Source organism: Scyliorhinus canicula, unplaced genomic scaffold, assembly GCF_902713615.1.
Source record: "Scyliorhinus canicula unplaced genomic scaffold, sScyCan1.1, whole genome shotgun sequence".
In the NCBI taxonomy this organism is placed as follows: Eukaryota; Metazoa; Chordata; class Chondrichthyes; order Carcharhiniformes; family Scyliorhinidae; genus Scyliorhinus; species Scyliorhinus canicula.
This window is the reverse complement of record NW_024056013.1, coordinates 1,385,068-1,408,891: the sequence shown is the minus strand read 5'-3', so window position 1 is coordinate 1,408,891 and position 23,824 is coordinate 1,385,068. Positions and strand designations below refer to the sequence as shown.

Below are 23,824 nucleotides of genomic sequence, written 5' to 3'. Positions count from 1 at the left end.
GTTGACCATGATCAGACAACCCCCCCGCCCCCCACTCATTTCTCGAGTTGGAGGGGAATTTGGCCACACAGTCATAGGTGTGTAAGGAGTATAGTGGGTGCTCTAAGTTGCCTATCCTCACTGATTGTGGCCTGTGGGTTAGAAAGTTCAGGATCCAGTCGCAGAGAGAGGAGCCAAGGCCACGGAGTTTGGAGATGGGTTTTGTCGGAATGATGGTGCTGAAGGCTGAGCTTCAGTCGATAAATAGGGAGTGGGAAATAGGTGTCTCTGGCTGTTCCAGGGTAGAGTGCAGGATGAAATGTGAAGTGATGGATTCTGGTCAGAAGAAAGGGTTCAGTTCTGAAGGGAGGGCCTTGTAGTGAGGGGAGTAGCATCCCTGCCTCTACAGGCACAAGTTCCGTGTTTGAATCCCGCCCCAGGACTTGGTGACCAAGCAAGGCGTGTTCGCAAGGCGACCAAAAGAGGGTGAGTGTCAACCTGGGCAACGTTTCCGAACACGCCAATAACAGATGGTAAGAGCAGGAGAGGTTCCCGGTGTCGTGTTATGTACTTTGGGAAAACACGGGCTGCAACTGGATGCAGCTTTCACCAAAAGATACTCCAGACCTTGAAGTTAGTTCAATCTGATTTATTGAACCTGTCGCACAGTTAGCATAGTTCTCTATGAGTTTGACTCTCTGCTAACCTGAGTGTGGTTACTCTGTCTGACTGAACCAGACTACCTCTTAGCGACGTGCTGGAGGTGTGATACTGTACATACACCCTGACTCACTCTGTCCATGTTCATCGGTGGAAAGAGGCGGAGTGTGAGTGTCTCGTGCCTTTTATCGTCAGATCCCACCCCTAAGTGTCCTGCCTGCTCATTGGGCATGTCCTGGTCTCTGTGTTCATTAGCTGCCTGTCTGTATATCATTATCTGCATATCATGACACCTCCCCTTTTTTTATGTTTTGTTGGCACATGTGACCATACTTACATGTGGTGGCATATAGATAGAACAGTACAGCACAGAACAGGCCCTTCGGCCCTCAATGTTGTGCCGAGCCATGATCACCCTACTCAAACCCACGTATCCACCCTATACCCGTAACCCAACAACCCCCCCCTTAACCTTACTTTTATTAGGACACTACGGGCAATTTAGCATGGCCAATCCACCTAACCCGCACATCTTTGGACTGTGGGAGGAATCCGGAGCACCCGGAGGAAACCCACGCACACAGGGGGAGGACGTGCAGACTCCACACAGACAGTGACACATATATTAACATATTTACAAGCGGTGACATATGTGAACGTATTTACATGTGAAGACAGTTGTCTAATGTGAGAAAACAGAACATAGCAAACAAAGCAAATGTTCATAAGCCCAGTCTCTGGGGCTGGCGTCTGATCCTGGTTGACCGCCAGAGAAAGGTGATGGTGGGGACGACGGCGCCTTGACTGGTGGGATGGAAGCCTGTCCGATGGCCTCGTGAGTCGAGGTATCAGGAGGTGGCAAAACAACGGACGGAAACGGAGAAGAAAGCGGTTGCGGGCAGGCAACTTTGCGCAGTGTCCGTCTGTTTCGACGCACAACAGAACCTGCTCATTGGTCATGTCCTGTTCTCTTGTGTTCATTAGCTGCCTGTCTGTGCCTGTCTGTAAATCATTATCTGCATGTCTGCATATCATGACACCTGGTTGATCACAGTGGTGCCCCAAACAAAATAAAGGACCCCGGCGACAGACTCGCGACCGGCTCCGGGGATTAATAGCCACGGAAACGTGCTTCGGTGCCCAACCGGTTGCCTAGTTGCCGTCGAGAAGGTGGCGGTGGACCGCCATCTTGAAACGCTGCTGTCCCACGTGGTGTAGGTCCGCCCACTGTGCTGGTAGGGAGGGGGGCAGTGGATATAGGAACAGACATCGTTGAGGGCACTTGAGAGTTTGGGGGGACAAAACATTGGGAATGTTGGGGGGGGGGATAGACAGAGTGGATAGTCAGAGGCTTTTCCCCAAGAGTAGAGGGGTCAATTACAAGGGGGCAGAGGTTTAAGATGTGAGGGGCAAGGTTTAGAGGAGATGTACGAGGCATGTTTTTTACACAGAGGGTAGTGGGTGCCTGGAACTCGCTGCCGGAGGAGGTGGTGGAAGCAGGGATGATAGTGACGTTTAAGGGGCATCTTGACAAATAAATGAATAGGATGGGAATAGAGGGATACAGACCCAGGAAGTGTAGAAGATTGTAGTTTAGATGCGCAGCATGGTCGGGCCGAAGGGCCTGTTCCTGTGCTGTACTTTTCTTTGTTCTTTGTAATAATCGCTTATTGTCACGAGTAAGCTTCAATGAAGTTACTGTGAAAAGCCCCGAGTCGCCACATTCCGGTGCCTGTTCGGGGAGGCCGGTACGGGAATTGAACCCACGCCGCTGGCATTGTTCTGCATTACAAGCCAGCTGTTTAGCCCACTGTGCTAAACCAGTCCCTATGGCTGCTTGAGAGCGCTGTTGATGACCTCTTTCATCACTTTGCTGATAATGAAGGTTAGGCTAATGGAGGGGGGGGGGGGGGGAGAGATAATTGTCCTGTTTCTTGAGTACAGGACAGGCCTGGGGAATTTCCCACATACAATGGGTTAACACTGCTACCTCAGCCACAAGGCTCGATTCCTGGCTTGGGTTATAGGGGGCGGGGCTGGGGTACAGGGGCCTGGGGGTAGAAGGGGCGGGACCGGGGAGTGGGGCCAGGGTGGCTGGGCTATAGGAGGCGGGGCTGAGGGTACAAGGGGCGGGGCTGGGGAGTGGGGCCATGGTGGCTGGGGAGTGGGGCCAGGGTGGCTGGGCTACAGGAGGCGGGGCTGAGGGTACAAGGGGCGGGGCTGGGGATACAGGGGGCGGGGCTGGGGTATTAGGGGCGGGGCAGGAGGCGGGGCCGGGGCCAGCCCCAGTCGGCGGGCGTGGGCTCAATGGGCGGGGCTGGGGCGGGCTCAGTGGGCGGCGCCAGCCCCAGGGGGCGGGGCCTGCACACGCCATGGCGCTGTGAGAGGACTCCCTTCTCTTCAGCCTGCCCCGCTGCCGGGGGGCGGGACTGGGGGCGGGGCCGGGCTCAGGGGCGGGGCCAGCCCCAGGAGGCGGGGCGGGGGCGGGTCTGGTTCCCGCCATGGCGCTGTGTGAGGACTCCCTCCTCAGTAACCTGCCCGGCTGCCTGGGGGCGGGGCCGGGCTCAGTGGGCGGGGCCTGGTTCCCGCCATGGCGCTGTGTGAGGACTCGCTCCTCCGTAACCTGCCCGGCTGCCGGGGGGCGGGGCTGGGCTCAGTGCGGAGGGCCGGTTGCGGAGCCGGGCTCAGTGCGGGGGGGCCGGTTGCGGAGCCAGACCCAGGAGACGGGGGCGGGGCCTGGTTCCCGCCATGGTGCTGTGTGAGGACTCCCTCTGTGACCTGCCCGGCTGCCGGGGGGCGGGGCTGGGCTCAGTGCGCAGGGCAGGGGGCGGGGCCTGGTTCCCGCCATGGCGCTGTGTGAGGACTCTCTCCTCTGTGACCTGCCCGGGGGGCGGGGCTGGGCTCAGTGCGCAGGGCAGGGGGCGGGGCCTGGTTCCCTCCATGGCGCTGTGTGAGGACTCCCTCCTCTGTAACCTGCCCGGCTGCCGCTGCCGCCTGTCCGGCTTCGCCTGGGTCACCGCCTGTTCGCACGTGTTCTGTGACCAGCACGGCAGCGGGCAGTTCAGCCGCTCCCCGGCTCTGTGCCCGGCCTGTGGCACCGCCCTGTCCGGCAAACGGGACATTGTCCGAACCGACCTCAACCCGCCCGAGGACTACAAAGGCATGGTGCTGTCCGGCCTCCGGCCACACACCGTGCTGGAGATCGCCGGCCGGGCACTGGCCTTCTGGGGCTACCAGGTCAGCACCCAGCACCCCGGGGTACCCCACCCAGTACCCTGGGGTGCCCAGCACCCATCCAGCACCCCGGGGTGCTGTCCGGCCTCTGGCCACACACCGTGCTGGAGATCGCCGGCCGGGCACTGGCCTTCTGGGGCTACCAGGTCAGCACCCCGGAGTGGCCACACCCAGCACCCGGGGTGCCGCCCCACCCACCCAGCACCCTGGGGTGCTGTCCTTCCTCCGGCCACACACCATGCTGGAGATCGCTGGCCGGGCACTGGCCTTCTGGGGCTACCAGGTCAGCACCCCGGGGTGCCCCACCCACCCAGCACCCCGGGGTGCCCCCCATCCAGCACCCCGGGGTGCTGTCCGGCCTCCGGCCACACACCGTGCTGGAGATCGCCAACCGGGCACTGGCCTTCTGGGGCTAACAGGTCAGCACCCCGGGGTGCCCCACCCCATCAGCACCCCGGGGTGCCCCTCCCACCCAGCACCCCAGGGTGCACCACACCCAACACCCCAGGGACCCCTCCCCCATCTGCCCGTCGCAGGGTGCTGACGTCTCCCCGTCCTTGGGAGTCAATACCTCCCGCCCCACCCAACAACTCCCCTCGTGCCCCCCTCCCAGGCTACTGAACCCCTTCCTCCCCAAGCCCCTCCGCTCCCGCCCCCGATCACCCAATAACGGGGAGAGCGCGATTCGATTCTGTTTGTGTTACCGCAGGGGGGAACTGGATGACAAAGGGGATGGATCAACGGTAGACAGCGGCACACGGTTTTGCCCCTGTGCCACCTAAAGCACTGGGCTCGGTCATGGGCACCCCCTCCCTGAGTTGTGGTATTGTTGGTGGGGGAGGTGGGGTGAGGAACGGATATAGGGCAGATTCACGACAGGCCGAGGTTCATACTCTCTCCGGTGTAGGAGAATAAACGACAACCCAGAGGAGGAATCTAGTCCACGTCTACTTTGTCAAAACCTTTTATCATCTTACACATGTCAATTAGATCTCCTCTGCTTCTTCTGAACTTGAGACAGTCTCAGCCTAAACTGCTCATAAGATAAACCCCTCATCTCTGCAATCAATCTAGTGAACCTCCTCTGTACTGCCTCTCACACAACTACATCCCTCCTCAAATAAGGGGATCAAAACTGTACTCCAGATGCGGTCTCCCCAATGCCCTGTACAGTTGTAGCAACAACCCCCGACTTTTATACTCTATCCCTCAAGCTATTGTTATGGGCCAGGGTTTAGAGAACCCCAAAGTGTATCATGGAGTTCACCTGACCCACAACTTTTACTAGATTGTGGTATGAGGAGCACACAGCCCACTCCACAGGTGAGGTACAGCAGAAATGGAAAAGTATTTTTTAAAGCAAAACAATGTTTATTCTATGAACTCACCTTTTTAAAACATACAGTGAACATCTTAGCAACCATTAATTCAAATACAACCCCCAAAGAATACAACACTAAATAATCCATTAAGCTTTCCATTTAACATCCATAAGACTTAAAACACCTTTTACCAGAAGCACACCAGGTTAAAGTCACTACTGTTATTAGTTTTAAATCACCAGGATTGATTTACAGCCTTTAGATTACAGAGAGAGATTCATACACCTTCTGTCTGCGACTGCAGCTATCTAGCTCTGAAAGGGAAACTACAACACACCCTGCAGCAAACAACCTAAAATGAAAGTAAAAAGCTGACAGACAGCCCAGCTCCACCCACTCTCTGACATCACTGCAGTAGTAAAAACCCATTTCTTAAAGGTACTCTCACTACAGATATTTATAAACACACCCATTTATAAACACCCATTTTTAAAAAAAAATTTAGATTACCCAATTATTTTTTCTATTAAGGGGCAATTTAGCGTGGCCAATCCACCTACTCTGCACATTTTTGGGTTGTGGGGGCGAAACCCACGCAGACACGGGGAGAACGTGCAAACTCCACACGGACAGTGACCCAGAGCCAGGATCGAACCTGGGACCTCAGTGCCGTGAAGCGGTTGTGCTAACCACTAGGCCACCGTGCTGCCCTTAAAACACCCATTTTTTAAAGGTAGTCACTACAGATATTTATATATACACCCATTTATAAACACCCATTTCTTAAAGGTACTCTCACTACAGATATTTGTATACACACCCATTAATCAACACCCATTTCTTAAAGGTACTCTCACATGACATTACAAAGGCTAGAATCCCACTTGCCTTCCATATTCCCTGCTGTACCGACGTGCTAATTTCCTGCGATTGATGCACGAGTACACCCAGATCCCTCTCCAACGAAACACTTTGAAGTGTCTCTGCATTGATAATAAATTGCCTTTCCATCTTTCTGTCCAAAATGGATAACCTCATACTCATCCACGTGAAACTCCGTCTACCACATTGGCCCAATCACCTAACCTATCTACAACCATTTGTATTATTTCCTCATTGCAAAGGTGTCAACTATCTACCTTATCGATCGATGCTCCTCGTTATTTTATAGACCTCTATAAGATCGCCCCGAAGCCTCCTACGCTCCAGGAAAAAAGTCCCAGCCCATCCACCCTCTCCTTATCACTCAGACCATCAAGTCCTGGTCGCATCCTCGTAAATCTCTTCCACACTCTTTCTCGTCTAACAATATCCTTCCTGTCATAGGGTGACCAGACCTGAACGCAACACTGTGGCTTCACCGCGCCAGGGTTCCGGGTTCGATTCCCCGCTGGGACGCTGTCTGTGCGGAGTCTGCACGTTCTCCCCCGTGTCTGCGTGGGTTTCCTCCAGGTGCTACGGTTTCCTCACACAGTCCAAAGACGTGCAGGTTAGGTGGATTGGACTTGCTAAATTGTCCCTCAGTATCCAAAAAAGGTTAGGGGGAAGGGGGTTATTAGGTTACGGGGATAGGGTGGATGTGAGGGTATAAGTGGGTCAGTGCCGACTCCTTCTGCACTGTATGTTCTATGTTCAGGGATCGCTCACCCCACCCTCCCACATATAGACCACACACAGAACAGACAGTGCAGAAGGAGGCCATTAGGCCCATGGACGACTTTAACAAGAAGTTATTTAGTTGTCCCGATTCTTGGGGAATGGTTTGAGGGGACTGGTATGGGGAAGGTGGATAAACACGAGAGAGTGAGGAAGAGAAGAATGTGGTGTTGGGGTGAGATGGAGAAGGGGGTAGCAGGAGTTGGGCTGAATGGCCTGTTTGGTGGTGGCAGTCCGGTCTAATTCGATGATTTCAGTCCAGACGGGTCAGTTAGTGCTGCTTCCACTCTCCCCCCACCGATTCCATGGAATCCAGTCTCCGTTTGGCTGGGGCGAATTTTAACCTGCGGTTCTTTCAGATCCACCAGGAGCGGATGTACCAGGAGTCCGCCTACAGCAAAGCGGAGGGCCGGCTGAAGCAGATGGACAAACTCTACACTCAGCAGCTGCAAGGCAAGGACATGGAGGTGAGCAACAGTCGCAGTGAGGTGTCCTCGCTCAAGAAGATGCTGGAGGAGTACAAGGAGAAGTACAGCGAGGTGTCGAAGAAGCTGATGGACAGGAACCGGCAGTACCAGAAGCTGCAAGGCCTCTACGACAGCCTGCGCCTGCGCAGCATGGCCATGGTGGGCGGGGGCGATGCCCCGGCGGCAGTGGGCCCCGCCGGAGCCCTGTACGGCATGCCTTTAGGTACGAGCGCCGCAGTCACGTCCCACGGAAAACCCTCCTTGGCAACCCGCGTTCAGTTGCCCGCGCCATTTAGTCAACGTGACCTCGAGTGCTTTCGAGTTCCAGCCCGAAATCCCACCGGCCGTCACGTCCATGTCCTGGAGAAGACTTTTTTCTATCATCTCTGCTTTCGCCCACTGGAGATGTCAGTGTTCCTCCCCATTACCTGAGAACCGTAGAACCGCAACAGTGCTGTGGGAGGCCGTTCGGCCCATTGAGTCTGCAACGACCCTCGAAAAAAGCATTTTACCCAAGTCCACACCCCAACCCTATCCCCGTAACCCCACCTAACCTGCACATCATTGGACACTAAGAGACAATTTAGCACGGCCAATCCACCAAACCTGTATACCTCTGAACACTAAGAGGCAATTTAGCACGGCTAATCCACCTAACCTGCACATCTTTGGACACTAAGAGACAATTTAGCATGGCCAATCCACCTAACCTGCACATCTTTGGACACTAAGGGACAATTTAGCACGCCATTCCACCTAACCTGCACATTTTTGGACAGAAAGGGACAATTTAGCAAGGCCAATCCACCTAACCTGCACATCTTTGGACACTAAGGGACAATTTAGCACGTCATTCCACCTAACCTGCACATCTTTGGACACAAAGGGACAATTTAGCATGGCCAAGCCACCTAACCTGCACATCTTTGGACACTAAGGGACAATTTAGCACGGCCAATCCCCCTAATCTGGACATCTTTGGACACAAAGGGACAATTTAGCATGGCCAATCCACCTAACCTGTACATCTTTGGACACTAAGGGACAATTTAAAATGGAGAATCTACTCAACCTACACATCTTTGAACACTAAGGGACAATTTAGCACGGCCAATCCAATCCACCTATCCTGCACATCTTTGGAGACTAAGGGACAATTTCACATGGCCAATCCACTTAACCTACACATCTTTGAACACTAAGGGACAATTTAACACGGCCAATCCACCTAACCTGTACGTCTTTGAACACTGAGGGACAATTTAACACGGCCAATCCACCCAACCTACTCATCTTTGAACACTAAGGGACAACTTTGCACGGCCAATCCACCTATCCTGCATATCTTTGGAGACTAAGGGACAATTTCACATGGCCAATCCACTTAACCTACACATCTTTGAATACTAAGGGGCAATTTCACACGGTCAATCCCCCTAACCTGCATATCTTTGGTCACTAAGGGACAATTTAGCCTTCCAATCCACCTAACCTGCACATCTTTGGACACGAAGGGACAATTTAGCCCGGCCAATCCACTTAACCTGCACATCTTTGGACACAAAGGGGCAATATAGCACGGCCATTCCACCTAACCTGCACATCTTTGGACACGAAGGGACAATTTAGCCCGGCCAATCCACTTAACCTGCACATCGTTAGACACTAAGGGACAATTTAGCATGGCCTGTCCACCTAAACTGCACATTGTTGGACACTAAGGGACAATTTAGCAGCGCCAATCCACCCAAACTGCACATCTTTGAACACTAAGAAGTGACAATTTAGCACGGCCAATCCCCCTAACCTGTACATCTTTGGACACTAATGGACAATTTAACACGGCCAATCCACCCAACCCTGTACATCTTTAGCCACTAAGGGACAATTTAGAACGGCCAATCCACTTATCCTGCGCATCTTTGGACACTAAGGGACAATTTCGCATGGCCAATCCACCTAACCTACACACCTTTGGAGACTAAGGGACAATTTAGCACGGCCAATCCACCTAACCTACACACCTTTGGAGACTAAGGGACAATTTAGCACGGCCAATCCACCTAACCTACACACCTTTGGAGACTAAGGGGCAATTTAGCACGGCCAATCCACCTAACCTGCACACCTTTGGACACAAAGGGACAATTTAGCATGGCCAAGCCACCTAATCTGCACATCTTTGGACACTAAGGGACAATTTAGCACGGCCAATCCCCCTAATCTGGACATCTTTGGACACAAAGGGACAATTTAGCATGGCCAATCCACCTAACCTGTACATCTTTGGACACCAAGGGACAATTTAAAATGGCGAATCTACTCAACCTACACATCTTTGAACACTAAGGGACAATTTAGCACGGCCAATCCAATCCACCTATCCTGCACATTTTTGGAGACTAAGGGACAATTTCACATGGCCAATCCACTTAACCTACACATCTTTGAACACTAAGGGACAATTTAGCACGGCCAATCCACCTAACCTGTACATCTTTGAACACTGAAGGACAATTTAACACGGCCAATCCACCCAACCTACTCATCTTTGAACACTAAGGGACAACTTTGCACGGCCAATCCACCTATCCTGCATATCTTTGGAGACTATGGGACAATTTCACATGGCCAATCCACTTAACCTACACATCTTTGAATACTAAGGGGCAATTTCGCACGGTCAATCCCCCTAACCTGCATATCTTTGGTCACTAAGGGACAATTTAGCCTTCCAATCCACCTAACCTGCACATCTTTGGACACGAAGGGACAATTTATCCCGGCCAATCCACTTAACCTGCACATCTTTGGACACAAAGGGGCAATATAGCACGGCCATTCCACCTAACCTGCACATCTTTGGACACGAAGGGACAATTTAGCCCGGCCAATCCACTTAACCTGCACATCGTTAGACACTAAGGGACAATTTAGCATGGCCTGTCCACCTAAACTGCACATTGTTGGACACTAAGGGACAATTTAGCAGCGCCAATCCACCCAAACTGCACATCTTTGAACACTAAGAAGTGACAATTTAGCACGGCCAATCCCCCTAACCTGTACATCTTTGGACACTAATGGACAATTTAACACGGCCAAGCCACCCAACCCTGTACATCTTTAGCCACTAAGGGACAATTTAGAACGGCCAATCCACTTATCCTGCGCATCTTTGGACACTAAGGGACAATTTCACATGGCCAATCCACCTAACCTACACACCTTTGGAGACTAAGGGACAATTTAGCACGGCCAATCCACCTAACCTACACACCTTTGGAGACTAAGGGACAATTTAGCACGGCCAATCCACCTAACCTACACACCTTTGGAGACTAAGGGGCAATTTAGCACGGCCAATCCACCTAACCTGCACATCTTTGGACACTAAGGGACAATTTAACACGGCCAATCCACCTAACCTGCTCATCTTTGAACACTAAGGGACAACTTTGCACGGCCAATCCACCTATCCTGCATATCTTTGGAGACTAAGGGACAATTTCACATGGCCAATCCACTTAACCTACACATCTTTGAATACTAAGGGGCAATTTCGCACGGTCAATCCCCCTAACCTGCATATCTTTGGTCACTAAGGGACAATTTAGCCTTCCAATCCACCTAACCTGCACATCTTTGGACACGAAGGGACAATTTAGCCTGGCCAATCCACTTAACCTGCACATCTTTGGACACAAAGGGGCAATATAGCACGGCCATTCCACCTAACCTGCACATCTTTGGACACGAAGGGACAATTTAGCCCGGCCAATCCACTTAACCTGCACATCGTTAGACACTAAGGGACAATTTAGCATGGCCTGTCCACCTAAACTGCACATTGTTGGACACTAAGGGACAATTTAGCAGCGCCAATCCACCCAAACTGCACATCTTTGAACACTAAGAAGTGACAATTTAGCACGGCCAATCCCCCTAACCTGTACATCTTTGGACACTAATGGACAATTTAACACGGCCAATCCACACAACCCTGTACATCTTTAGCCACTAAGGGACAATTTAGAACGGCCAATCCACTTATCCTGCGCATCTTTGGACACTAAGGGACAATTTTGCATGGCCAATCCACCTAACCTACACACCTTTGGAGACTAAGGGACAATTTAGCACGGCCAATCCACCTAACCTACACACCTTTGGAGACTAAGGGACAATTTAGCACGGCCAATCCACCTAACCTACACACCTTTGGAGACTAAGGGGCAATTTAGCACGGCCAATCCACCTAACCTGCACATCTTTGGACACTAAGGGACAATTTAACACGGCCAATCCACCTAACCTGCACAGCTGTGGAGACTAAGGGGCACTTTAGCACGGCCAATCCACCTAACCTACACACCTTTGGAGACTAAGGGGCAATTTAGCATGGCCTATCCACCTAACCTGCACATCTTTGGACACTAAGGGACAATTTAACATGGCCAATCCACCTAACCTGCACAGCTTTGACACTAAGGGACAATTTAGCACGGCCAATCCACCTAACGTGCACATCTTTGGACACTAAAGGATGATTTAGCACGGCCAATCTACCTAACCTGCACCTCTTTGACACGGAGGGACAATTTAGCACGGCCAATCTACCTAACCTACACATCTTTGGAGACTAAGGGACAATATCGCACGGCCAATCTATCTAACCTGCACCTCTTTGACACCGAGGGACAATTTAGCACGGCCAATCTACCTAACCTACACATCTTTGGAGACTAAGAGGCAATTTAGCAGGGCCAATTCACCTATCCTGCACATCTTTGGACACAAAGGGACAATTTAGCATGGCCAATCCACCTAACCTGCACATCTTTGGACACAAAGGGACAATTTATCATGGCCAATCTACCTAACCTACACATCTTTGGAGACTAAGGGACAATTTAGCACGGCCAATCCACCTAACCTGCACATCTTTGGACACTCAGGGACAATTTAGCATGGTCAATCCACCTAACCTGCACATCTTTGGACACTAAGGGACAATTTAGCCTGGCCAATCCCCCTAACCTGCACATCTTTGGACACAAAGGGACAATTTAGCACGGCCAATCCACCTAACCTGCATATCTTTGGACACTCAGGGACAATTTAGCATGGTCAATCCACCTAACCTGCACATCTTTGGACACTAAGGGACAATTTAGCCTCGCCAATCCCCCTAAACTGCACATCTTTGGACACTAAGGGACAATTTAGCATGGCCAATCCCCCTAACCAGAAAGCGCAATTCAGCGCAGTCAATCCCCCTAACCTGGACATCTTTGGATACTAAGGGGCAATTTAACACGGCCAATCCATCTAACCTGGACATCTTTGGACACGGAAGGGGCAATTTAGCACGGCCAATCTACCTATCCTGCACATCTTGGTCACTAAGCGCCAATTTAACATGGCCAATTCACGTAACGGTGCGGGGGGGAGTGGGATACGGACTAGACTGGCTGTGGAGAGGGGATCAGACTGGGTGTGGAGAGGGGATTAGCCTGGGTGTGGAGGGGGTCTAAGCCTGGGTGTGGAGAGGGATTAGCCTGGGCGTGGAGAGAGGATTAGACTGGGTGTGTAGATGGGATTAGACTGGGTGTGGAGAGGGGATTAGACTGGGTGTGGAGAGGGGATTAGACTGGGTGTGGAGAGGGGATTAGACTGGGTGTGGAGAGGGGAATAGACTGGGTGTGGAGAGGGGATTAGACTGGGTGTGGAGAGGGGATTAGACTGGGTGTGGAGAGGGGATTAGACTGGGTGTGGAGAGGGGATTAGACTGGGTGTGGAGAGGGGAATAGACTGGGTGTGGAGAGAGGATTAGACTGGGTGTGGAGAGGGGATTAGCCTGGGTGTGGAGAGGGGATTAGACTGGGTGTGGAGAGGGGAATAGACTGGGTGTGGAGAGGGGAATAGACTGGGTGTGGAGGGGGGATTAGACTGGGTGTGGAGAGGGGATTAGACTGGGTGTGGAGAGGGGATTAGACTGGGTGTGGGGACTGGTTTAGACTGGGTGTGGAGAGGGGATTAGACTGGGTGTGGAGAGGGGATTAGATGGTGTGGAGAGGGGATTAGACTGGGTGTGGAGAGGGGATTAGCCTGGGTGTGGAGGGGAATAGACTGGGTGTGGAGAGGGGATTAGACTGGGTGTGGAGGGGATTAGACTGGGTGTGGAGAGGGGATTAGACTGGATGTGGAGAGGGGATTAGACTGGGTGTGGAGAGGGGATTAGACTGGGTGCGGAGAGGGGATTAGACTGGGTGTGGAGGGGATTAGACTGGGTGTGGAGAGGGGATTAGACTGGGTGTGGGGACTGGTTTAGACTGGGTGTGGAGAGGGGATTAGACTGGGTGTGGAGAGGGGATTAGATGGTGTGGAGAGGGGATTAGACTGGGTGTGGAGAGGGGATTAGACTGGGTGTGGAGAGGGGAGTAGACTGGGTGTGGAGAGGGGTTTAGCCTGGGTATGGAGAGGGGATTAGACTGGGTGTGGAGAGGGGATTAGACTGGGTGTGGAGAGGGGATTAGACTGGGTGTGGGGACTGGTTTAGACTCCACGCACAGAGGGGTGAGATTGGGTGCGGATAGAGGGATTAGCCTCCCCGCGGCATTGATGAAAAAGCTGGTCACACGTTTGTTTCTCACCAACAGGCAAGACCTCCCAGTTCGTTCCGATGGAGAATCCCCTGAGGAAGGAGTCCTCCGAGGGTGAATTCCACCTTCGGCCGTCCTTCTTTGGCTCACCGGCACCCGATGGCCCATGGGGCTTTTTCGGCTTCTATCCAGGTGAAGACCAGGCTCCACATCATCACCAGCCTCAGGGCCCCAATCCAGGGCCCTCCAGCTCCTTCAAGATGAAGATGTGATGGGGCAGAGCGCGGGGCCGAGCGGTGGACGGTGTGAACCAGAGTGACATCCAGTCTCACTTCGGACACAACGGAATCTAACCAGTGCGGCTGTCGGCAACCGTTTTGTGCCGGTTGGTCAGTCGCCTTTTGCTGACGGGCCATAACCTGTTGGTAGCAGCCAGCTCCCCTTGGCCTGTCTCCCCCATCCTCAGTAAGAATCTGTCAGAGCTGAGAATCATCCCTCAGGCTGACGGCCTTTCACCATGTTGCTTTGTTCTTTTAAGGGTTCAATGAATAAAAGTTTCTCTCTTCCAAGTGAATTCTGGTCTTCTCGTCATTTTACCTCCATGTCTGCAAACACCGTCTGCCCTCAAACCATCTCCAGAACCTGCCCAAGGAGGCACAGCATCAGAAGGCTCGGAATGAGGCCATTCAGCTCATCCACAGAGGAAGTGCGACCCCTATTCATACCAGGCCCCTCCTTTTGGCCGCCCCCAGGGACCTGCCGTTTTCTCGTCATGTGCTTTTTGAAACTACTTACTGAATCTGCTCCCGAGTGCCTCGTACGGCAGCACACCTCAGCTCAGCACAACAATCAACCTAATCCTTTTGAGGAAGGATGTGGAAGCTTTGGAAAAGGTGCAAAGGAGACGTACCAGGATGTTGCCTGGAATGGAGAGTAGGTCTTACGAGGAAAGGTTGAGGGTGCTAGGCCTTTTCTCATTCGAACGGAGAAGGATGAGGGGCGACTTGATAGAGGTTTATAAGATGATCAGGGGAATAGATAGAGTAGACAGTCAGAGACTTTTTCCCCGGGTGGAACAAACCATTACAAGGGGACATAAATTTATGGTGAATGGTGGAAGATATAGGGAGGATGTCAGAGGTAGGTTCTTTACCCAGAGAGCAGTGGGGGCATGGAATGCACTGCCTGTGGAAGTAGTTGAGTCGGAAACATTAGGGACCTTCAAGCGGCCATTGGATAGGTACATGGATTAGTGTAGAATTATGGAGTAGATTAATTTGTTCTTAAGGGCAGCACGGTAGCATTGTGGATATCACAATTGCTTCACAGCTCCAGGGTCCCAGGTTCGATTCCGGCTTGGGTCACTGTCTGTGTGGAGTCTGCACATCCCCCACATGTGTGCGTGGGTTTCCTCCGGGTACTCCCGTTTCCTCCCACGATCCAAAGATGTGCAGGTTGGGTGGATTGGCCGTGATAAATTGCCCTTAGTGTCCAAAATTCTATGATAATCTACGATTAACCTAGGACAAAAAAAGCGACATAACATTGTGGGCCCAAGGGCCTGTTCTGTGCTGTATTTCTCTATGTTCTATGTTCTAACCCAGGGGTGGGCAAACTAAGGCCCGCGGGCCGCATGCGGCCCGCCAAAGGTATTTCTGCGGCCCACCAAGTCATTAAAAAAAAACTTTAAAAAAAAAAAATTTTTTTTTTTTTTTTTTTAAATTTTTTTTTAAGGTTAATGGGGGGGGGGCTGTTGGGTTACTTACTGGTATAGGGTGGATACGTTGACTTGAGTAGGGTGATCATTGCTCGGCACAACGTCGAGGGCCGAAGGGCCTGTTCTGTGCTGTACTGTTCTATGTTCTATATGAGGCGCCCAGAATCATAACCGGGTGAAGTAATTATTTTACTTAATATACTATGCGGCCCTTTGTGAATTGTGAATTTCTGAATGTGGCCCTTGCACGGAAAAGTTTGCCCACCCCTGTTCTAACCCCTCGAATATCTTCACCCGTGCACTCAGCTCGATCTGCAACAACCCATTAGTCTCCGGCACGGAAGACACAGTGTCGCAGCGAAAGGGTGCTTTTCTGAATGGAAGGCTGTGACTAGCGGCGTTCCACAGGGGGATCAGTTCTAGGACCTTTGTTGTTCGTCGTGTATATAAATGATTTGGACAAAAATGTAGCTGGTCTGATTAGTAAGTTTGCAGACGACACAGAAATTGATGGAGTTGCGGATAGTGAAGAGGATTGTCAGAGGATACAGCAGCACATAAATTGGATTGGATTGCATTTGTTTATTGTCACGTGTACCGAGGTACAGTGAAAAGTATTTTTCTGCGAGCAGCTCAACAGATCATTCAGTACATGGAAAAAAAAGGGAATAAAAGAAAATACATAATAGGGCAACACAAGGTACACAATGTAACTACACAAGCACCTGCATCGGGTAAAGCATACAGGGTGTAGTGTTAATGAGGTCAGTCAATAAGAGGATCGTTTAGGAGTCTCGTAACAGCGGGGAAGAAGCTGTTTTTGAGTGTTCGTGCGTGTTCTCAGACTTCTGTATCTCCTGCCCGATGGAAGAATTTGGAAGAGTGAGTAAGCCGGGTGGGAGGGATCTTTGATTAGGCTGCCCGCTTTCCTCAGGCAGCGGGAGGTGTAGATGGAGTCAATGGATGGGAGGCAGGTTCGTGTGATGGACTGGGCGGTGTTCATGACTCACTGAAGTTTCTTGCGGTTCTGGGCCGAGCAGTTGCCATACCAGGCTGTGATGCAGCCCGATAGGATGCTTTCTATAGTGCATCTGTAAAAGTTGGTAAGGGTTAATGTGGACATGCCGAATTTCCTTAGTTTCCTGAGGAAGTAGAGGCGCTGTTGTGCTTTCTTGGTGATAGCGTCAACTTGGGTGAACCAGGACAGATTTTTGGAGATGTGCACTCCTAGGAATCTGAAACTGCTAACCATCTCCACCTCGGCCCCGATGATGCTGACAGGGGTGTGCCACTTGTTAGGCTAAATCTCAGTTCAATGAGTGAGTCGACACAGTAAGGCTTCAATCAAGTAGATAGTTTTTACTTAGGATTGTAACACGTACAGCCATCTGAGTTATGGCTGGAGAAGGCGCATTCTGCCGAGCCTCAAGTTACACACACTGATAAAGGTTGTTCCGCGCGCAATGGCCTTGGGCGGGTTACATAGCTGCCCACTCACAGTACTGTTGCTAACCTAAATGTTATCTAAACCGCCACCCCCATCGCCCTCCTTAGTCAGAGCTAGAAGCAGCTGCACAAATATACCTTACAATCCCTCCTTTGTCCTCTTATGAGGACAACAATTACTTCCCGCGCCCCCTATGTTTTGAAACGCGCGCAAAAAGAAAATAAAAAACCCTTTTTGCCAAGCGTTCTATACCGCCTGGTTGGGTCCTGAGGTCTCTGGTAGGTGAGGACCCCCCAATCCTCTTGGCTCGACCCGCCGGAGTCTCAAGTCCTTCCCAGGGGCGGTGTACATTACATACAATTTTTGCCTTGCCCCTTATAACCCGCGCGTTTTTCTTTCGTTCCCTTCCCCCCCCCAGTTTCACATTTCAGCTTCTAAGTATTCTTCTAGGAGGTAGTTCCTCCCGGTTGGCGAATGCCCTCAGCCCACGGGATTTTTCCGGGTTTTCTGATACACACCAGGTCCCCTTCTTTTATCGGACTCTCCTGTCCTTCTTCTCCGTCACCGGCCGCGTTGTTCACCTGTTGCGAAACTAAAGTGACCATGTTACCGAGCATTTTGATATATTGACTCATTTCAATTTCCCTATCTTCCCATGTTTGCACCCACTCCGGGTTGGTCTTGGGTCCTGGGTCGTTAAGAGGGTGAAAATTCAAAACTTAAGATTTGTAAGTTCCAATTAAAATGCATCTTCAGCTGTGTGGACTGTTCATTACTTTATCAGAATTTAAAAGGCCAGAACTCGCAGGCAAACCAGCATGGGAGTGTCAAGACATCTTCTGGATTACACACAAAAGCTTGTTGAAAGGGTTGACTGTCTTGCAGAGACAAAAAGGGGGGTATAGTGGGTGCATAAATTGGAATGATGCCATTCGCATCTCGAAACTTGTTTTTAAATTTTTCACTCAAATGGCTGGGAGTAAAAGTTGGAGTGCTGCCAAATTCCCGTTGTCAAGTTTTTCAGGGAACACAATATGTTATTGAAACTCATGGACATATTTCATTTACCCATCTGTTGTTTATAAGTCATTCTGCAATCTCATAATTAAAACATCTGCGTTGTGGGACAGTTTAGTTTCACCCTACTGATGATTTTTTGTGTCAGGGAAGTTTTAACCCTGAACTAATGAAACACCGGCTTGATCATATTTGTCACATGCACTTCAACCATCCCAACCTCCGCTGAACACCATAAAACTAATATTTTCTTATTTTTACATACGTGATTTTGCACCCTGATTAAAATTATAGCCTTTGAAAAGAAAAAAAATTGTTAACTGTACTCAAACTATAATCTTTAAAGACAATGCGTAGACAATTTGAAGCTTTCAAATAATCACAGCTCGTAACAAGTCAAGGTCTGAAGTCAAAGTCTGAATACAAAGACTGTGAATAGTTCAGAACAAAGTTTAGATGCCTAAAACTCTCTCTCTCTCTCTCTCTCTCTCTCTCTGGAACTCTTGTCGCTCTTTCTCTTTATCTAACTACCCCTCCCCTTCTCTGTCTCTCCCTGACGTTCTCTTTCGCTCTCTCAACTTTCGCTGTCTCTATCAGTCTCTCTCTCTCTACGTAACTCTCTCTACGTAACTCTCTGTCTGTCTCTCTTTCTCTAAAATGGAACAAAATTAAAATACTGAACAAAATTTTTCATTCTCCTTCAAAAACTTTATCTGTGTCATTCCATTTAAGTCAATTTCTACTGATTAATTTTAGAGGCATTAGCTTTTCTTAGAGATGTATATTTCTTTGTGCAGATGACCTGCTTGCTGAAATGGTTAAATTTTTGTACAGAATCAAAAGTGGTGGAGAACTTGGCATGATGCCATCTCCATCCGTTATGCGACCTTAGACATTACCCATCCTTTCTTTCAATTTTCAATGTTCGTTGTTTAACCGGTTTTTGGAAAGAGACATTACTGGATGTTTATTTTTCTTTTATTTCAAGTGAGTTGAATTACTGCTGAATTTATCTGGACGGCTTGAAATTATCTGAAGTTAGTCTCGACATGTATCCATTCTTAAGTTTCCAACCGTAACCTTGCACTGATCTTCCTCCCCATTTTTTCGTTCTGGGAGTGGAGGGGTTAGTCATTCTCAGATATTCCTGAACAAAACCAATTGAGTGTTTTAGCCCCTTTCTGATCTTTTGGACTTCACTTAATTTGATTTTTTTTTCTCTCCTTGAGACATTCCGGGACAGTTGTTAGCCGTAATTGTTGGCAGTTTTGTGAGGTCTTTACACTATCTTTACCCGTTTGATTGCTTTGTTTCAAGGAGTTAGAGCTCAATTCCTTTTAACCAGCCTGTCTTCCAAATGGTGTGAAGGTTGAATTTATCATTTGTGCTTCTAACTTTATTTGTCTTATCTTTACTTCTGTGTATCTCACCATTTTTCTCTGTTCCACAGAAATCACACCCATCTTTGATCATTGTTTTTTTTTTACCAGAGTATTTTGCTCTTCAAAAACCAAAAAAATGTTTTAAACTGACTTTTTTACTCATTTGGCCTTGATACTAGATTTATTGGATGTTACCTCACCTGTCCGCCTTGCCAAGTGATTCTAATTTTAGGCGGTCAAAGGTTTGACTACTCGCCTTGTCCACCGGCTCGAGCGGCGTCCAGCTCAGCAAATCCTTCCAGACTTACACTAAATGTTAGGGGTGAAAATATTCACACAAAGGCCTGAATATCAGTAACAAAGCAGTTTACTATGTCAGAATTCTGGGAGATAAGATTTGGGAACTCCGCAGTCCCTGACAGCACCTTATCTCACTTAAGCTTAAACTCACATGGATTAATATACAGATTCAAGGCGGATAGCCTAATGACTTGGTTATTTTCCCATATGTGCCGTTCTTTTTTTTTAAGACGTTGGCTGTTTTAACTATTTCTTTCTCTTTCAATTTTATACCCAATTTTAATGCATTAGTTTTCCCCCAGTGGCCATTTTTCTTCTAAATTTTTATGCAATTCTCCTGACATTTTACTTCACATCCTGGCCATGTCATCACGTAAATATTCCAACTTACATATTTCTCTAATGTTACCGGACATTTATATTTCAAGTCTCTTATGAATCGGTGATAATAGATCCAAAATTGTTTTGTTTTCAATGCCCGACCTTCACGTGACAGATCTCTGTTCTTAATAACCAGTCTAAGGCAACAAAACAATTTTCCAATTCTAAAACTCTACTTCCTTCTCACTCTACTTCTGAGATCTGACAGTTTTTTAAGTAAAGACTTTAAGTAAATATTATCACTAATATTTGGTCGAAGGTAATAGACTCTATTTCCTTCTCACTCTACTTCTGATATCTGACAGTTTTTTAAGTAAAGACTTTAAGTAAATATTATCACTAATATTTGGTCGAAGGTAATAACATGCCCTCTACTTCCTTCTCACTCTACTTCTGAGATCTGACAGTTTTTTAAGTAAAGACTTTGAGTAAATATTATCACTAATATTTGGTCGAAGGTAATAATTCTATTTCCTTCTCACTCTACTTCTGATATCTGACAGTTTTTTAAGTAAAGACTTTAAGTAAATATTATCACTAATATTTGGTCGAAGGTAGTAGACTTCCTGGGTCATTAATCTTACACCTTAAGGACTTTTAAGTTTAACTTAACACTTACGTGTCACAATCCCAAGGCGTTTGACGTCCGGCTATGGTCGTCTTCTAATTTTGTCTCCTTTTTCAATCACTGAGACAATTATTACACAATTTAAAATTTCAATTTTGGAGTTTTGATTTAACAGGTTTGACTCCGTACCTTCTTTTTAGCCGGCTTTTAATTGTCTCTGCGATCTTAAACGGAGTTGTGTTCGACTCCCCCCCCCAACGTCGGGGTCACCAATTTGTTAGGCTAAATCTCAGTTCAATGAGTGAGTCGACACAGTAAGGCTTCAATCAAGTAGATAGTTTTTACTTAGGATTGTAACACGTACAGCCATCTGAGTTATGGCTGGAGAAGGCGCATTCTGCCGAGCCTCAAGTTACACACACTGATAAAGGTTGTTCCGCGCGCAATAGCCTTGGGCGGGTTACATAGCTGCCCACTCACAGTACTGTTGCTAACATAAATGTTATCTAAACCGCCACCCCCATCGCCCTCCTTAGTCAGAGCTAGAAGCAGCTGCACAAATATACCTTACAGAGGGTGAACTCACTCTGACAACATCAAGAACACCCATAGAGATTGCTGCCGGCCTCAGCATTACATTCGCCTCACTTCCCATTTTAAACATTAAAATATGAGGTTATTTGGGTTTTCAAGACATTCGTTGAATTGGAAGATGGACTGAGGGTTGTCACTGGGAGAATTGAGGGGACATTATAGAAAAATTGAATTTTCCTTAAAGACGGTTATTAGAAAATAGGAGACTTAAAGTTAGTCAGCTTTTTCTAAGGGTGGAAGTGTCAATTATAAGGGGGCACACTTTCAACGTGAGAGGGGAAAAGTTTAAGGGAGATGTGTGGGGTAAGTGTTTCATGCAGAAGGGGGGGGGGGGGGGGGTGCCTGGAACGCACTGCCAGAGGATGTGGTGGAAGCAGGCACATTAGCAACAGTTAAAAGGCATCTGGATGGGGACATGAATATGGAGGAAACAGAGGGATACGCACCGAGTCAGCACAGAAGTTTTTTTTTTGTAGTTAGAGCATCGTGATCGGCACAGTCTTGGAGAGTCGAAGGGCCTGTTCCTGTGCTGAACTTTTCTTTGCACTTTATTCAGGTCCCCTCCCTGCCTCTCTAGTCCAAAGAAAACAACCCGATCTTATCCAGCCTCTCTTCACAGTTAAAATGCTCCATTCCAAGTAGCATCCTGGTGAATCTTCTTCACCCTCTCTCGTGCAATAACCTCCTTCCTATAGTGCGGTGAACAGAACTGAATACAGTACTCCAGCTGCAGGTGAACCAAAATCCTCTGCAGCTCCAACATTACCTCCCTGCTCTTATAGTCTATTCCATGACTGATAAAGGCAGGTGTCCCGTATGCCTTAACTACCCTATTCACTTGTCCTGCCGCCTTCAGGGGTCTATGGGCAAACACCCAAGATCCTATAAGATGTCTACCCTAAGATAGAGATAGATAGAGAAATACCGCACAGAACAGGCCCTTCGGCCCACGATGTTGTGCCGAACTATTGTCCTAGGTTAATAATAGAATTTTGGACACTAAGGGCAATTTATCATGGCCAATCCACCTAACCTGCACATCTGTGGATTGTGGGAGGAAACCGGAGTACCCGGAGGAAACCCACGCACACACGGGGAGGACGTGCAGACTCCACACAGACAGTGATAGAGAAATACAGCACAGAACAGGCCCTTCGGTCCACAATGTTGCGCCAAACATTTGTCCTAGATTAATCATAGAATTTTGGACAATGTTTCATGGCCAATCCACCCAACCTGCACATCTTTGGACTGTGGGAGGAAACCGGAGTACCCGGAGGAAACCCACGCAGTCACGGCGAGGATGTGCAGACTCCACACAGACAGTAACCCAAGTCGAAATCGAATTTGGGACCCTGGAGCTGTGAAACAATTGTGCTATTCACAATGCTACCGCGCTGCCCTTAAGAAGTTAACCTACACTCCATTATTCTACCCTAATCCATGTACCTATCCAATAGCCGCTTGAAGGTCCCTAACGTTTCCGATTCAACTACTTCCACAGGCAGTGCATTCCATGCCCCCACTACTCTCTGGGTAAAGAACCTACCTCTGACATCCCCTCTATATCTTCCACCATTTATCTTAAATTTATGTCCCCTTGTAATGGTGTGTTTCACCCGGGGAAAAAGTCTCTGACTGTCTACTCTATCTATTCCCCTAATCATCTTATAACCTCTATCAAGTCGTCCCTCATCCTTCTCCGTTCTAATGAGAAAAGGCCTAACACCCTCAACCTTTCCTCGTATGACCTACTCTCCATTCCAGGCAACATCCTGGTAAATCTCCTTTGCACCTTTTCCAAAGCTTCCACATCCTTCCTAAAATGAGGCGACAAGAACTGCATACAGTACTCCAAATGTGGCCTGACCAAGGTTTTGTACAGCTGCATCATCACCTCACGGCTCTTAAATTCAATCCCTCTGCTAATGAACGCTAGCACACCATAGGCCTTCTTCACAGCTCTATCCACTTGAGTGGCAACTTTCAAAGATCTATGAACATAGACCCCAAGATCTCTCTGCTCCTCCACATTGCCAAGAACCCTACCGTTAACCCTGTATTCCGCATTCATATTTGTCCTTCCAAAATGGACAACCTCACACTTGTCAGGGTTAAACTCCATCTGCCACTTCTCAGCCCAGCTCTGCATTCTATCTATGTCTCTTTGAAGCCGACAACAGCCCTCCTCACTGTCCACAACTCCACCAATCTTCGTATCATCTGCAAATTTACTGACCCACCCTTCAACTCCCTCATCCAAGTCGTTAATGAAAATCACAAACAGCAGAGGACTGATCCCTGCGGTACGCCACTGATAACTGGGCTCCAGGCTGAATATTTGCCATCCACCACAACTCTCTGTCTTCTATCGGTTAGCCAGTTTGTTATCCAACTGGCCAAATTTCCCACTATCGCACGCCTCCTTACTTTCTGCACAAGCCTACAATGGGGAACCTTATCAAATGCCTTACTAAAATCCATGTACACTACAT

General features: G+C 49.1%; 2 protein-coding genes across 4 annotated transcripts in view; one reads left to right on the top strand and one right to left on the bottom strand.

The window, feature by feature from the left end:
- Positions 1 to 3,579: 3,579 nt before the first annotated feature.
- Positions 3,580 to 14,195, top strand: LOC119961541 (E3 ubiquitin-protein ligase CCNB1IP1-like). The gene is made up of 3 exons (XM_038788865.1): positions 3,580 to 3,876; positions 7,211 to 7,541; positions 13,981 to 14,195. The coding sequence occupies exons 1-3, from the start codon at positions 3,580 to 3,582 to the stop codon at positions 14,193 to 14,195; spliced, it is 843 nt and encodes a 280-aa protein (XP_038644793.1).
- A 2,813-nt stretch (positions 14,196 to 17,008) lies between these two features.
- LOC119961553 (zinc finger protein 239-like) overlaps positions 17,009 to 23,824 on the bottom strand; it is a 31,193-nt gene continuing 24,377 nt past the window's right edge. Inside the window, exons 1-2 of one of the 3 annotated variants that reach the window (XR_005459674.1) lie at positions 20,787 to 22,241; positions 17,009 to 17,679 (exon numbers count right to left, since the gene is read on the bottom strand). The gene's annotated coding sequence lies outside the window, so the exon portion shown is untranslated. Of the gene's footprint in view, positions 17,680 to 20,786; positions 22,242 to 23,824 lie in introns of those variants that run through there. The other 2 variants (XR_005459675.1, XR_005459676.1) reach the window with 2 other exon arrangements.